This window comes from Zea mays, chromosome 1 (assembly GCF_902167145.1).
Source record: "Zea mays cultivar B73 chromosome 1, Zm-B73-REFERENCE-NAM-5.0, whole genome shotgun sequence".
NCBI classification, from domain to species: Eukaryota; Viridiplantae; Streptophyta; class Magnoliopsida; order Poales; family Poaceae; genus Zea; species Zea mays.
Genome location: NC_050096.1, coordinates 39,602,444 through 39,617,758, shown reverse-complemented (window position 1 = coordinate 39,617,758; position 15,315 = coordinate 39,602,444). Strand labels below are relative to the sequence as shown.

Genomic DNA, 15,315 nt, shown 5'->3' with positions numbered 1-15,315 from the left:
TAGAAACCGCCACACATATCTTTCCTGAATTTACGCGCATGCAAGGGAACGTGATTGACTCATGCATGCATTTTGCCATAATTTTAGGATCTGTATATCCGCATGCATGCGACTGCCATGTTTTTCGGATCTGCCATAAAAATAGGATCGTAATAACAACCTACTAGAGCTATCAACCTCTCACATTGGCTCGGTTATACACTTATAATTGAGGGATTTTATGCTCAAAACTTAAGGTTATTACGCTCCAACCCGGAGGTGCGTCCACCAGTGAACAACATGCCAGATTTTTTACGCAGTGTAACGAATTGCATAAATACCTACACCATATAGTATAATTTGTATCAGTATATGTCATAAACTAGATTTAATGTGTTTTAGCTGCATGGCTGTTGGAGGGACCTTATATTTATGAAGGAAATAAAACATTAAATACGATTTTTTTGTTTCTATGCGTGTAATTTATTTCCTTTCATTGCACATTTTTTATCATAAATTCGTGTGCATGCAGCTGGTAACAGATTTTTACGCAGTGTATCGAATTGCATAATTATTAACACAGTATAGCATATTTAGTCTCAGCATATAGCATAAAATGGTCCTTACGCGTATAGCTGCATGGCTGTTGCAGCGATCCTAAATTTATGGAGGAAATAAAGGATTTTAAAAACAGAAACTGCCGCACATATCTTTCCTAAATTTATGCGCATGCATTGGATCGTGTTTGACTCATGCATGCATTCCTTTTTTTGCGCTAACAGACGTGGGGCAGGTGGCGCACCCGACAGCCTGTTTGGGCGCGCTGGTTGAACCAGTTTGAAGGGGTGGTCAGCCTGGGCTTCCTTTAACTATTGGAAGCCAAGGGCTCCCGTTATACCTATATATATATATACATATATATATATATATGTGTGTGTGTGTGTTTGTGTAATTATATATCTGCAGGTTTATGAAACCCACGGTTACATGTGCAAGTGGCATATTGTACTTGCCAATAGTAATGGGTGTGCATTAATATTTACGTCGTGAGTACGATTTTGTAAACTTTGTACATGTGGATTTCAAACCTATTGCCATTCGTACTGTCACAGATATGATACATCACGGTGAGACCGAAGTTCCTAAGATCTCCGGATGGCTTCGAACAACCCCGATAGACTAGGACAACCTTAACGCCTTCAGAAGACCTCAACACACTTAGACCAATTTTGGTAAGGCTCTTTCAAAGACTCCTCCAACAGCTCCTTCAAAAAATCTACCAAACAGAAGACTCCTCTGTTGGCTTCTTTGTAAAAATAGGGAGGAGTTGCCCCAGACACCAAGCGAAGCCAGGAGCCCAAAAAAGAGGCTTCTCCGGTTCTCTCCAGTCCTCTCATCCCTACTGAAAATAGGAGGAGCTGTGTTTCCAATTAAATAGAGCGCTTCTTCAAATGCTCTTTCTAAAAATAAGAAGAGATAATAGTTTTTCCAAAAAAAAAAAGCAAAGCTAGAGTTGGAGCTATTGATGTAGGAGCCATACAAATGGGCCTTAAGGTCATCTCCAGCAATAACGAGCAAACAGACGTGTAAAACATTGTTTTTACGATGTAGATGCACTGTTTACATAGTGAAATTTAAAATAAGAAGTGAAATAGATAGTATGATATGAATGCTGCCGGAGATAATCTAATGTGGACCTAGAATTTATTTATTAAAATATAGTCTGCCTCCATAATTAAATCTAACATTCATAAATTATAGTCTATCTCCATAATTCTTGTTTTTTTTGCGTTAAAAAAATGTTGTTTCGTCTTCTTTATACACATAGTGCTATATAACATAGACAAGAAAATGGATCGAACGCGTATACTTTAAATCCTGTAAATAGGAACGGCGTACATACATACATCATGGAAAGCCATGTGCAACGATGCGGGTTATGGTCTCGTCGAAGTCGTATCGTAGTCGTAGCGCAGCACCTGACATGGCTACCAGCTCTCCGCCGGCCGCAGGTAGTGCTGCAGCGACTGCAACCTGTTCTTGCTCCGCAGCTTCCGGAACGCGCCCAGCTCGATCTGCCGGATCCGCTCCCGGCTGACCCCCATGAGCTGCCCGATGTCGTGCAGGGTCCTGGCCCGCCCGCCCTCGATGCCGAACCGGTACCGCATCACCTGCTTCTCGCGCGGGCTCAGGCTGTCCAGCGCCGTGTTCACGTCCTTCTTCATCAGCCACCGGTGCAGCGTCTCCTCCGCCGTCTCGGCGCTCGTGTCCGGCATGATCTCCTGCCGGATCGACGAAGCGAAGCGGAGGCCGTCAGATTCAGGCGTCACTCTTAGTGTCATGTAGCGTCTCCCTACATGAAGGATGAACAAACCTGGTACGTGACGTCCGTGCACCCGACCTTGCTCGTGAAGGACACGCTGTATTTCGGGAGGCTCATGGCCGCCTCCACCCGCCGGATCGTCATGCCAGTGTCCACCGCGATCTCTTCGTTGCTGGGGAGCCGTTTCAGCTCACGGCCGAGTCGCCGGCAGCATTCCTTCACTCGGGAACTCGCTTCAGCCATGTGTGCCTACATAACAAGCGAAACAAATGCTCTGGGTACAGTATTACTACAGAATCAAAATTGAGCTCACGTTCGTAATGCCAGGTAAAAGAATGCAGAATTAGCTCCCATATGTAGGCGACAGCAGCAGTATCAGGAAATCCAAACGGTGAAAGTACATGCATGAAGGAAGAGGACAAGGACATACCGGCAGGCGGATTATCTGGGTTTGTTCTAAAACGGACTTGCGTATTGCTTGTTTAATCCACCAGTGAGAGTAAGTGGAGAATCTAAAACCCTTGGAAGCGTCGAACTTTTCCGCGCCTCTTATCAGGCCTTGCATTCCATCCTGCCACATGAAACACAACGAAATGAGAATGTGCAACGATCTTGTTTCAGGAAGAGCGCATGTACGGCACCTGAATAAGATCAGAGAACTCCATCCCGGGGCCTTCGTGTTCTTTTGCAATCGAGATTACAAGCCGCACGTTAGATTTCACCATCCTGTTCTTGCAGTAGACTCCATGATTCAGGCGTCTCCGCAGAGTGTTCTCATCGGTCCCGGCTGCTGCCGCCCACTGGGAAAACGTTGGTTCACCAGCATTATACTGCGCAACCTCCTTTTGGATGGCTTCCAGTTTCAGAAGGTCCTGCGTACGTTCATCGTGCGTGCCATGCGTGTTTAAGCTCTTACGTACGTGATGGTAGCTTTTAAGCTCTCGCGTGTTAAGAGATCACAAGTAATTAAGCTTAATTTACCTGAATGCCTTCTGAGAATTCGACTTCTTGTTCCGCCGTCAGAAGCCTCGGGCCGGTCATCTTGTACAAGCACCCGAGAGGAGTCAGGCAACCCTTCAACCGTTTCCTCCTTGTGGAGGACGCTCCAACGGGCTTCATGCTGCTGGAACACTTGGCCGTCTTCATCGCTGCCCTCACTCTCCGAGCCCTTCTCTCGGACCGCCGCGCCGACTTCACCGTTACGGCTATGCTATGCCCGCCATCATCGTCATCCTCGGATTCGTCGCTGAAAATGCTGCTGTGCTCTTCGCCCTCCAGCATTTCGACGAGCCCGGCGCGCCTGGCATCCAGCCCCACCTCGGAGCGGAGGACCTCTCTTGACAGGAAGCTATCCACCGTGTCATCGCGCGGCGGTAAGGCAGCCGGGTGATCATTCTGCGCCATCCGGGCGACTTCTCCGGCGACCTCGGCCGCTGCGCGAGCCAGAGCGACGGCTTCCGCGGCCGCGGCCGCCACCACTGCCTCCTTGTTAAGAAGTGCCTCACCGAAACAGCCCTGGTTGAGGCAATCGAAGGGAGACGAACAGTTTACAAAAATTTGCCGGTCCTCTCCAACCCGTACTGAGATTTGCAGCCACAGAGCTGAGGCGGATGGGGTGGAGACAGACGTTACCGGAAGCGTTCGGTGAGGAGAAGGCGGCGGCCCGACGGATAAGCACTCTGCATCGACGACTGCCGTGGAGGAGAAAGAACAGTTTATCCGACTGGGGCGGGAGCCTGCGCCGCCGGTGGGCTCCCTGAACACCGCCGCCGCACGGGTGGAAAGGGGCCACTTGAACTGCGGAGGCGCGAGGAACGCCATCGACGGTAGTTCGTAGTAGGCCGCCTCTCAACAAATGCGCGTCGCAGGGGTCGCGGCCAAACGAGCATTCCTAGCTCAGGAGTTAGCTCTCTTCTTTGCGGCGTGGCGGTGGAAGTGAACGCGTGGACGAGCATGGGCGCGGAGAGAGGCGGGCGTCGCGGGCGGGAGGAGGAAGTGGATAAGAGAGGGTGGGATGAGATCGCGCGGAATAGGAAGCGGCCACGGAGGGGGTGGTGTTTGATCCTTCCTCCGTCTCTCTCTCTGCAATTTGGTTTTTTTGGGTTTTTATTCACAAATATGTTCTTTCGTGTTTCAAAGGTCGATGTCATCACACATCTAGCGTCAATTGCACTGGAGACTAGATGTCGTCTGTACCGATGAGATGGCCACGCGGTCAGCGCCAATACTATTGGCGAATAGATGATTCTGCAAAAATTAACTGTAAACAACACAAATTTAGTTTGTAATAAGTGTTAGTCAGAACCAAGTTAGGATGAGACGACAGATGGAGCGAGAACTCTTCTTTTGATTGCTCCTTTAAGATAAGTATTAAACTTAGAAGCAATATTGTAAGAAAGCAAAGAACTTAAAAAAGACAGTAATCGCAAAAAGTAAATGGACAAGTAATACAACAATTTTTACTGTGGTTCGGCCAATGCCTATGTAACACCCTAAATCCATCAAATGAAAACAACTTAGTTTGAATTATTAACTACCAATATATAAGAGAAATACTTATGTTTTCAATTAATAAAATTGGTGATAGAAATAAATTAAACAAGTTTGAATAAATAAAATATTACCAAGTGTTTGATGCATTCATATCGAGGCATATATTTTGTTTGATTTGATTTACAAATCCAATTTTTGGATATAGTTTTGTGAGAAAAATCTCATTTTATAAAATAATGTTGAATTGTTAAAGATAGATATATTTAGGAAAACATGTATTTTAATATGGTTAATCATTTTGTATTTGCAAGAATATCACTTTTATTGATTTTGGTGAAGCACATTTTATTTAATGGAATTTGCCTTAAAATTATGTATTTTTAACTTAGGTACTTTATTTGTAAAACAAATTATGTGTGAATTTATTATAATATTTTTAATATTTAAATATATAGTTATATGTGTATACCGTCTTAATTAAAAAAAATCAAAAAATAAAACAAAAGGAAAATGGCCGACGATTGCCTAGCCTTTTTGGCTCAGCCTTTGAAGCCCACACGTCCCCTTTCCCCACATCTCCTACTCTCCCTTGCATATGGGTCCCACACGTCATTTTCTCTCTCACCTTTTCATCTCACTTTCTTCTTCCCGTGGGAAACATCGTGGAATTGCTGACCGCCGCCGGCCCTCCTCCGCGTCGAGCTGCCCCGTGCCCGTGGAACATCACTGCAACCCCAGCTCGCCTCTCCCCCTTCACCTTCCCCCACTTATCTGTCATTTTTCACTCCTCCCCACAGACCACGCCATTGATGGTGGTTCCGACCATTAATGGAGTTCGATGCCCTTCATCTCCCCTTCCCCGGTGCTGTTTGCCCTCTGAGCCTATAAAACACCTCGCGACCGCGTAGAGACAAGTTTCCTGCCTTCATTCCTCCTCTCTCTCACGCGCCACCAGTAACTGTCGCGACTATTTCGTATCCTCCGCCATAACAGTCGTCACCAATAATAGCAGTACGTTTCTCTGGCATTTCGTAGCGCACCAATGTCAATCAATTCCGCTGCTTTATTTCCTCACCTCCCACGGCCTTAAAGCCGACACGCTGAGCCCTTCTCCCTCGCCCTGCTCACTCGCTCTTCTCTCCTCTGGCACTTGTTTGCTGCTGCGCCGTCTAGTCTGCTCGCAAGTCGCAACGCGCCTTCGCTGCCTGCTGCCACACCACCGTCCGCGTTGTTGTCCTCGCCACCGGTGCCTCACGTGGTGCTCACACTTACCGGTGGTTCGACGCCATCGCGTCGTCGTCTCTGCAGCGTGCTCTGCTCTACTGTTGCGCTGCGTCGCATCCTCGCCGGCGACCTTCTCTACTCTGCAACACGGCCCAAAGCTTCCTTCTTCCCCTTGCTGCTCACATGGAGCTCCACGCCGATATTTCGCCGTCCATCTCTCATGCAGCGACCTCGCCTTTGTCGAAGTTTTGACTGAAGCCTACAACCAGTCTGCTTTGCTCGAGCCGAACCTATAAGAAGGTAAAAAAAGAAAATCACAAGCTATCACTTTAAGTATATGTTTAATCGCGTATAGACCTTGCGACAGTTTTTCTATTTTAAAATATTTATTTGATACTCAAATAAACACTGTTTTGTAAATTTCATAAATTGTGCTAAAACATGAAATCAATCTGCAAGAATCTACGTGTGTTTGTAATTTAAATTTGATTAGTGATTGTTATAATTGGTCTATGCGTAGTTTTTCTAAATAAGAAATTAAAGTAAAGATTTCATATTTTAACGACAAATAAGAGATAGTTATTCATAGTGTTATCCGTGCACAAAAATATAAATTTATTAGCTACCCCACCTAATCTACCTTTAATTATGTTTTGATCCTTGTTACAGTTTTTATTAATAACATGTATATTGGAACCTAAATAAATTAGAAATGATTTTGTTAGTTTCATAATTATATAATAAAGCATTTTTTTAATTAATGATTCCAACAGCTCATGTATTTTTCATAATTTAATTCTAAATTTCTGTTGTCATACAAGAAATATTAAAATGGTATTTTTAATAGATATCATGTTTTTATAACTTAACAATGTTTATTATAGATGCGTAAGTATAGCCTTCTTAAATAGAAATTTAAAAGAATATGTAGACCATATATATTTTTTTTAATAAAAACATAATGATAATCATTTATTATCCCTTCACATAAAACTCATTTAGTCTCATATTTAAGTATCCATAATTATATGCTTTACAATAATAATATGTCATATAATTTTTCTAATAATGATATAATGGCTTAATTAAGTGCTCACACCATCATAACTAAAATGATAGTTAATAATATACCAATAATTATAGTATTCATTTTAATTATCTAGATCATTTGATTAATTATCCTTTATCATAATTTATTAATCAAACCTATAGTTAATTTGTTCTTAACTAGGTTTATGACATGATTAATGATTTCATAGAATTTAGTGCATATTATATATGAATCACTAAGCTTTTCCTAAAGGATAAAATAAAGTAATAAGAGTTTAAGTTTTTTATAAATTAAAATGTTACTTTATATATATTGACTTCAAGTATAATAATATAGGCTATGTGCTTTTTAATGAAATTAAATGATAGTTATGCGTTCATTATCTTTTGCATGAAAATCCACTTAAGGCCCGTAACCTAACTCGTCTTAAATAGGTGATTAATAATATAACTATGATCTTTTCACATAAAAAGTTGTTTAAGCTATTTATGAGCTTGTTATAAAAGTAATGTTTAATAATGTGTTTTATAACTCATTAACCTTAGATATATAACATATATCTTCTCTAAAAAGTAAAAAAAGGTTTAATATTGTTATTACGTGTTTTATCATCTTATAAACCTTCAATCTTAGACATATCACATATGACGTTTTATAAAGGATTAATTTGGTGAATCTAATATTTGTATATTTAAATTAAGATATTTTAAAGATCGTGTCTTGTATTATAAAGTATAGATCACACATTTTTGAAAAGAATACTCTCTTATTATAACCATTACCTACGACGTTTTTGAAAAGCGAACGCTCTTTTCGTTAGGCTCTCTTTTAGCTTTACGTATGGTGAATGTTGTATGTTATTGAGTGGTGTTTGTTCTTCTTGTTTGTTTGTGTGATATTCAGTGGTTGATCTAGTAGTTAAGGATCAAGATCTATTCCTACCCGTGGAAGAACCTCAAGTTTTCAATAAGCAAGGCAAGTGGACTTCTCCCTCTGCATACTCTGTTTGATCCCAAACAATACATTTAATAAAGTTTATTCTTCGATGAATATATGCATAATTTGACGGGTTACCTATTTAGATAACCTTTCCAACCTTATTCCTTGATCAAACCTGGGAATTATACTTTACCTTAGTAGCTATGCTATTGCTACAACTTTAAATTTATGCAGTCACTCCTGTTTATGATATTAATGTTCCAAATTGTAAGTTTACATTATTGTTGTTAACCCGATGGCTAAACAAGATTATTGCATATTAATTGGAACATGGAGTGACCACCCGGGAAAACAGTGCTACCATGAGGACTATCATGGCTCTGGTCTTGGCTAAATAACTAGGGAAGTCTTATGTTGGGTGTTGGTCGTGGCCGACCGGAACGGGGGCATCTGGCAAGCGCTTGTAGTACCGGCTCAGGCAGATTGGATACGAGCATAGTTCCCAAAGCTTTACCCTGTGGTCCGGACTATAAGTTGGTTCCGGTAGGTGTGCCTTATGCAGTTTGACCATTTCCAGCATTTGCGTAATGAGGACTCTAGGGAGAAGCCTCGTAGTGAGACCCTGGCCATTCACCTCGGAAGTGAATACGGGTCTAGCTAACCCGGGCTAGAAGGGAATCGCGACTCATGGGTAAAGATGCGCCACCTCTGCAGAGTGTAAAACTGATATATCAGCCGTGCTCACGGTTATGAGCGGCCTGGACTCCTCACATGATAATTGAACTTGAAGATGGAAATAAATCGAGATCCGATGATCTACCAATGGTTTGCTTAAGTGATTTCACTTAAATGTTTTTGATATACTCTTATACCTTTGTTTAATGGGAATACTTGGGATTCACATTTATTAGTAATCAGGTGTTGGTAATAAAATGTTGACCAACTAAAATGCTTACTGCTCAACCTCAGCCTCACCTTGTTATATCTGCATTAGTTTTTCCCCCACTTGCTGAGCCCCGACCATAAGTGAGCTCACCCTTGCTTAAATTTTGATCAGAAGTTGCAGATGAAGATATGATGCTGAACTCCATGGATGCTAGTCTAGTGATACCCCCGGTCATCTTCCTGTGGATGGATGTCCTTGTTTCGCTGTACTTTGATGAATAAAGGTTAAGACATTATGTATGTTCGAAGTGTAATATGTTAATAAAATCGTTATTTACGCTTTTATGCATTGTTCTTTTGATATATTACACTTGTGACGTCAACATATGTGTGGAAATAGATCCTGGCACACATATGCTATGCACCCGGCTCTGCCCTTGGGAAACGGGTGTGACAGCCTACTCCACATTATGGTGGCCTCCTTTGGTCAAGGGTTGCACTCAATCCCTCTCAAGTGATCCAAAGACTAAACTTGAGTGTCACAGATATCTTCCTTATAGCAAAATCTCGTTGTGAGGAATCTCCATATATTGGAGTCTCTCACGGCTTACACAATTGATTACAAATAAAACCGGAGTAACGATGGGAGTAGAAACGCACACACAAGCACAACGCACCAACAACGCGCACACAAGTGAAACGAGAGAGTGCACGAAACACAACGACAGAGTTACAGCTTAAGAATGCACTCAAATCTATGTATAGCAAAAACAATAGTGTGGTCGCAAGGACTCAAAATTGTAGTGTGTTCAAAGAGTGCTTAGGTACTGCTCCATGGCGTCTAGGGGGTCCTTTTATAGCCCCAAGGGACCTAGGAGCCGTTGGAGCTCCATTTGAAAGGCCCTGATTGTCTTCTGTCCGCGGCTGCACCGGACTGTCCGGTCACACCGGACACCGCACAGTACAACGGTCACGAATCTCTGATTGGTTGCTTTCTGCTCTGAAGGGCACCGGACCATCCGGTGCACTTCCTGACCGTTGGGTCCTACTGACGTGTCAAGTAACTGTTGGTCGGCTAACACGCCTGACTGTCCGGCGCTCCACACGGACTGTCCGATAAATTATAGTCGAGAAAGTCTGCTTTTTCCCGAGAGTGGCCCGTTCGGCTGGACCGTCCGGTGATAGTCAGAACAACAGCCCGGATGTTTCTTTTTCGTGCCATCTTTTCTTTGCTCTTTTTGGCTCGACTTCATATAGTCCCTAACACTTAGACAAGTATGATTAGTATCTAAAACAATTGACTAAGTGTCGGTGTTTTGGGTCCGACCGCACATCTAGGGTTGCCCCTCGAGGTGCTTTTTGGAGTAGGATGGTGTTACTGACTGTAGCTCGATGGTTCGTGCCAGATGCACGAGAGACAGTAGACAATCTTGTATAGGTTCGGGCCGCTTTGAGATGCGTAACACCCTACGTCCTGGTGTGGATCTTTTGTGTGGTGGGTTACAAGGGAGTTCTCTAGTACGAGAGATGATAGAGAGCTGAGTAGATGGCTAAGGAGTGAGATGTTTTTGAGGGGATGCCCCTAGGACTTATATACTTGACCATGGGGCATTACATGCAGATATGATAACAACGTATGCCTAAGTAATAGTGAACCGACTGAGCCTATCTTTCTATGATTCTGCCGACTTATCGCCATTCAGTTTCGACGCCTGAGGACGCAGCGCGGGAGAGTCGGGTTACTGCTGTGGATGTCACTCAAATCCGTTGGGCCGTCTGGGCTCGAGTTGGTCCGATCTTGTGTTGATCCACTTCGCCAGACGTTCCTCCCGAGACCCATGAAGGGATGGCCTTGCGAAACATCGGGCCCAAAGCCTTTCGCGAGGTCTTCTAGCCTTCTAGTGGACCCGGGGGATATCTGTCCCCCACAAGCCCCCAATCTTTGAGTTGATTTTGAAGTAATCGGCCCAAAGATTCTAGGTCCAGCTTGTTGTTTTTGATTTTGATAAGGAATACCTTGAAAACGGGCCTATCGAGTTGTTGCTTCTGAACTCTGAGTAACTTGGTAAAAACGATCTTCTATTATCCTCTACTGTCTTTATTCATCGGTCTTCACTTTATTCTTCAGAAATTGGTGCTTTGTCTCGGGCTTATGCCTTGGAGATCAACATTCTGCTCTCTGGGGTTCAGGATTCATTGGGTGCACCGAAGGTGCACCCAATGGGTGTAGCCCCTGAGCTTCGAGTGGATTACTGAAAATAATCTGCTCGAAGGTCTTCATCTCAAGCTTTTCAGAAATCATTTTCATCTTCATCTCATGCTTTAGAAATCAACATTGTCTTATCTTCATCTCATGCTTTAGAAATCAGCATTTTATCGTTAGTTCATGCTTTAGAGATCAGCATTCTGTCTTTTGGGGTTAATGATTCATTGGGTGGTGTAGCCCGCGAGCTTTGAGTGGATTACTAAAAATAATCAACTCAAAGGTCTTCATCTCATGCTTTTAGAAATCATCCTTTTATCCTCGCTGAATGCCTTATAATTCAACATTATATCATCAGCTTTATGCTTTAGAGATCAGCATACGGTTTTGCCTTTGAGATCAACAACGCGGTCTACCCATGTCTTATTAGGTTTGAAATTTATTTGATCTGCGACAGATTGGACATTCGGTAGATGGCCCTTGGCTGGTCTTCATTTCGCTTCGTGCTTCAATGCTTTTGTTGATTAGACTTGTACTTCATCAGCTATTTTTGGCTTTCCTCCGATCTCCATCGATATCTTCCTTCTGTCTTGATACATTCATTGCGTATACTGTATGGATGTGACTGCTTGGGAAAATCTATTGAAAATTCCTGGATGTCCCCACCCAATGGGTGTAAGCAAGGGACGACTTGGTGCGCTGAGCGTTAAGCGAACTGCCCCTGAGTAGTAACTTGACGTGACCGCGGGTGTAATCCGTCCAAGCAGTTGACTTGAGTCCCAATGGGTGTCGTGTTACGTGAAATGGTGTTAGCCGTCTGACTTGTTTCCAGACGATTTGAATTGCTTATTGAATATTTGCGACTGTTCAGTGACCGTGGTAGGAGATGAGCGGTTGCCTTCTTCCTCTATAAATAGAGCGCTTGCTTCACTGGCGTCTTCACACATCTCTCTGCCGCTTGTTGCTTACTCTCTTCTTTTCTCTTCTCTTCTACTCCACCATGGGCAAGAGCAAGAAAGGCAGAAGTTTGTCGCACCATTCCGGCGACAAGCGGAAACGCGAGCCAACCCCTCCCTCGGAGGACTTCGGCGATTCCGAGTACTCGGAGGAGGAGTTTTCCTCCGAGTCCGAGGGGTCGCCAGTCTACACCTCTCCCCCAGCATCGTCCGATGACTCGGACGATTCCCAGGGGATCGCCGCTAAGGTGTGGACATATATCCGGGCCGTCGAGCGCTCCGGGTTCGAGGGCTCAGATGAGTCAGAGGTCTCCTCGGATGAGGAGAACTCCTCTGATTCATCCGAGGAGGGGAGCGGCGGTGACAGCGACGACGACGATGGAGGCGCGGTGATGGTGACGGCGACGGTGGCAGGGGCGACGGCAAGGGCGGCAGCGGCAGCAGCAAGGCCAATGGCAAAGCGCCACTGGCTTAGATATTAGTATAGATAAATAGTAGTAGAAGTAGTATTAGTGGAATAATGTAGTAGTAGTTAGTAGTATAGCGTAGTGTAATGTAATGTAGTAATGTAATGTAGTAATGTAATGTATCGAAAAGTGGGAAGAAGACCGGCTCATAATGAGTCGGTCTTTAAGTTTGTGGAAGAACTTCCCCGTTTATATAATGAAAAAAACTTTGGCTTGTTCTGTGCACATCTCTTGCCTTTCCATCGTTCCTTTATAGTCGATCGACAGTTTGTATTTGTGCCCAACGCAGTCGTTGTTCTTAGAGATAACGCTCGAGTAACGACTTGTAATTGCTGTGTCGCATTTTAATTCTGCCTGCATTTACGTAGAGAAAGAACGGCTGAGTTATTGCCGGTGTCTTCAAAGGTAACAGCTGAATGGTTCTTGGCGATGTCAGTGTTTTAGATTGTAACATCTGAGTCCTGCTGAGCCGCGTCGGCGTTATAGAAGTAACAGCCGAGTGGTGCTTGGCGACGTCAGCGTTTTAGAGGTAACAGCCGAGTCATTTTGAGCCACGTCGGTGTTTTAGAAATAACGACCGAGTGATAACTAGCGACGTCAGCATTTTAGAAGTAACCACCGAGTCGTATCAGGCCAGATCGGCATTTTAGAAATAACGACCGAGTGATGACTAAGCACTTTTTAGAAACGGTGTCTGACCCGGGAAAACCCCATTTGTATCACGTCGTCGCACGCCTCTGCATTCTAAGCCCTAGCCTCACTTTTTGCCTCCGAACCTCCTCTGTTTCCCTTTGATTTCGCTTCCGCTCAGTCCGTCGATGAGATTACGATGGCGCCCAAGCGGAAGAATCAGAATTCTGCTGCTGCGGTCATTCCTCCTATCGATCTCAATAGCCAATTGCCTTTCGCAGGTAATCATATGTCTATTGTTTCTGAGTCGGATCTTCTCCACCTTGTCTCTATCAGAGTTCTTCCTCCGAAGGAGCTTTGCTCTTGGCGGATTTGTCGTGGGGTTACTGTCCCGACAGAGGATACCCACGAGTCCGTTGTTTACATCCCTTTTCTTATCCGTGGCCTTGCTCTTCCCATTTCTCCCTTCTTTCGTGGTCTCCTTGACTTTTACAATTTGAATCTGACTCACCTGAATCCCAATTATATTCTGCAAATTTCTGTCTTTGTTCATCTATGTGAAGCCTACCTTGGAATTCTTCCTCACTTCGGGTTGTGGAAGTACTTGTATCATTGTCGTCCTGGGATGGCTGGGGGGCAGCACCAGCTCGTGGGTGGTGCGAGCCTGGAGATGCGCCATGGGAGGAAAACGGAATACCTTGACATCCCACTTAAGGATAGCATTAAAGGATGGCGTTTAGAGTGGTTCATTGTGGAAAACCATGGCAAGTCCCTCCCCCCTCGGTCAGGGAGACAACCGGATGTTCGCGCCCCAAGTTGGATTGAGTCTCCCACAGACTTGGAGATAACAGAAGCCAAGGTTCTGCTTGCTGAAATTTGTTTGTTGAAGGAGAGAGGTCTAATCGTTGAAGCTGTGGTTGTAAACTTTGTTTTTAAGAATATTCAGCCACTGAAGGACAGAGCATACCCACCTTATTTGTATAGTGGTGTCACCGACTCAACCCGGGTTACCAACAAGAGGATTCCTGCTGTGGATTTGGTGAGCCGACTGGAAATGATCCTTAGAGGCAAAGTATCAAATATTGGTGCTCCTGTTGCATATTCTGCCTGAAATCTGCCACCTTCCAAGTCCTTTTTTGATTTTGTGTCCAATCCTCCTACTAGTGACAATGGTTTGGGTCTTAGAGTGCGACCCTCTCTCGAAGAAGTTGAGGTTCTGGTTGCTTCACTTGGTGATCTTCCCAATGATGAGAGGCAAGTTCACTTTGAGATGCCTATGAGTCCGGGTGATGCAGAGATAAGTGCTATGCTGGACATGTTGGCTGGGGATTCTTCTGACTCGGTCCCTGCTGAAACAATGGCTATTGCAACTATCCCAGAGCCTGAAAAAACCTTGGATACTCGAAGGCTTGAGGGTACTCGCCCGAAACGTCTCCGCTAGGTCAGTCATCCAACTGCACCTACCGAGGAGAAGAAAAAGAAAAAGAGACGGCTTCGGCGAGTGTCGTGCTTGGATCAGGATGCTGGCCCTTCTGCTCCTGCTGCTGAAGAAGTACCGGTGGAACTCTTTACTGGAGCTGATCCCAATGGGTGTGACCCTGCTGATGCTGTACCCAATGGGTGTGACCCTGCCAGAACTGAACCCAATGGGTGTGACCCTATCAGAACTGAACCCAATGGTGTGACCCTACCAGAGCTGAACCCAATGGGTGTGACCCTATGCTGTTTATTGTCCGTATTGTTGACGAGGACGAAGAAGAAGTCCCATTAGTTCAGAAGAACAGTCGGTGTTACAGAGTCAGTGGGGGGAGTAGCGATATTCCTTCTCCAGCTCCGTCTGCTCTAGTTGGTCTACAAGATTTATCCATAGCCAATTTTGATCAGGCTCTCGAGGATGTTGTTCCTGAAGATTTGCTGTCCGAGCCTACTGATGGTGATATGATGGACATTTGCTCTGATATTCCAGATGTGGGATTAGAGGTATCCCGGGCAGTGTCTCATGCCTCGTCGACCTTGGAAGGCGGTCTTCGGAGCCAAGAGGCTGGTCAAGGTTGTTCAATTCCCATGGAGGTGACTGAGAGTCCTTCAGCCTTAGAGGTGGCTATTGCAGAGAACCCAATCCTCAAGGATGGTGCCAACGGTTACCCAGCCTCCGAGGGTGTTGC

At 44.5% G+C, this 15,315-nt stretch overlaps 1 protein-coding gene across 1 annotated transcript; it reads right to left on the bottom strand.

Annotated features, from left to right (window-relative positions):
• Positions 1–1,734: 1,734 nt before the first annotated feature.
• Positions 1,735–4,185, bottom strand: LOC541717 (sigma-like factor2B). Its single transcript, NM_001111454.2, has 6 exons — positions 3,935–4,185; positions 3,284–3,817; positions 2,944–3,174; positions 2,733–2,873; positions 2,354–2,551; positions 1,735–2,261 (listed from the first exon to the last, which is right to left on the bottom strand). Exons 1-6 carry the CDS (start codon positions 4,121–4,123, stop codon positions 1,968–1,970), a joined length of 1,587 nt encoding a protein of 528 aa, NP_001104924.2. The 5' UTR covers positions 4,124–4,185; the 3' UTR covers positions 1,735–1,967.
• Between the last annotated feature and the right edge of the window lie 11,130 nt (positions 4,186–15,315).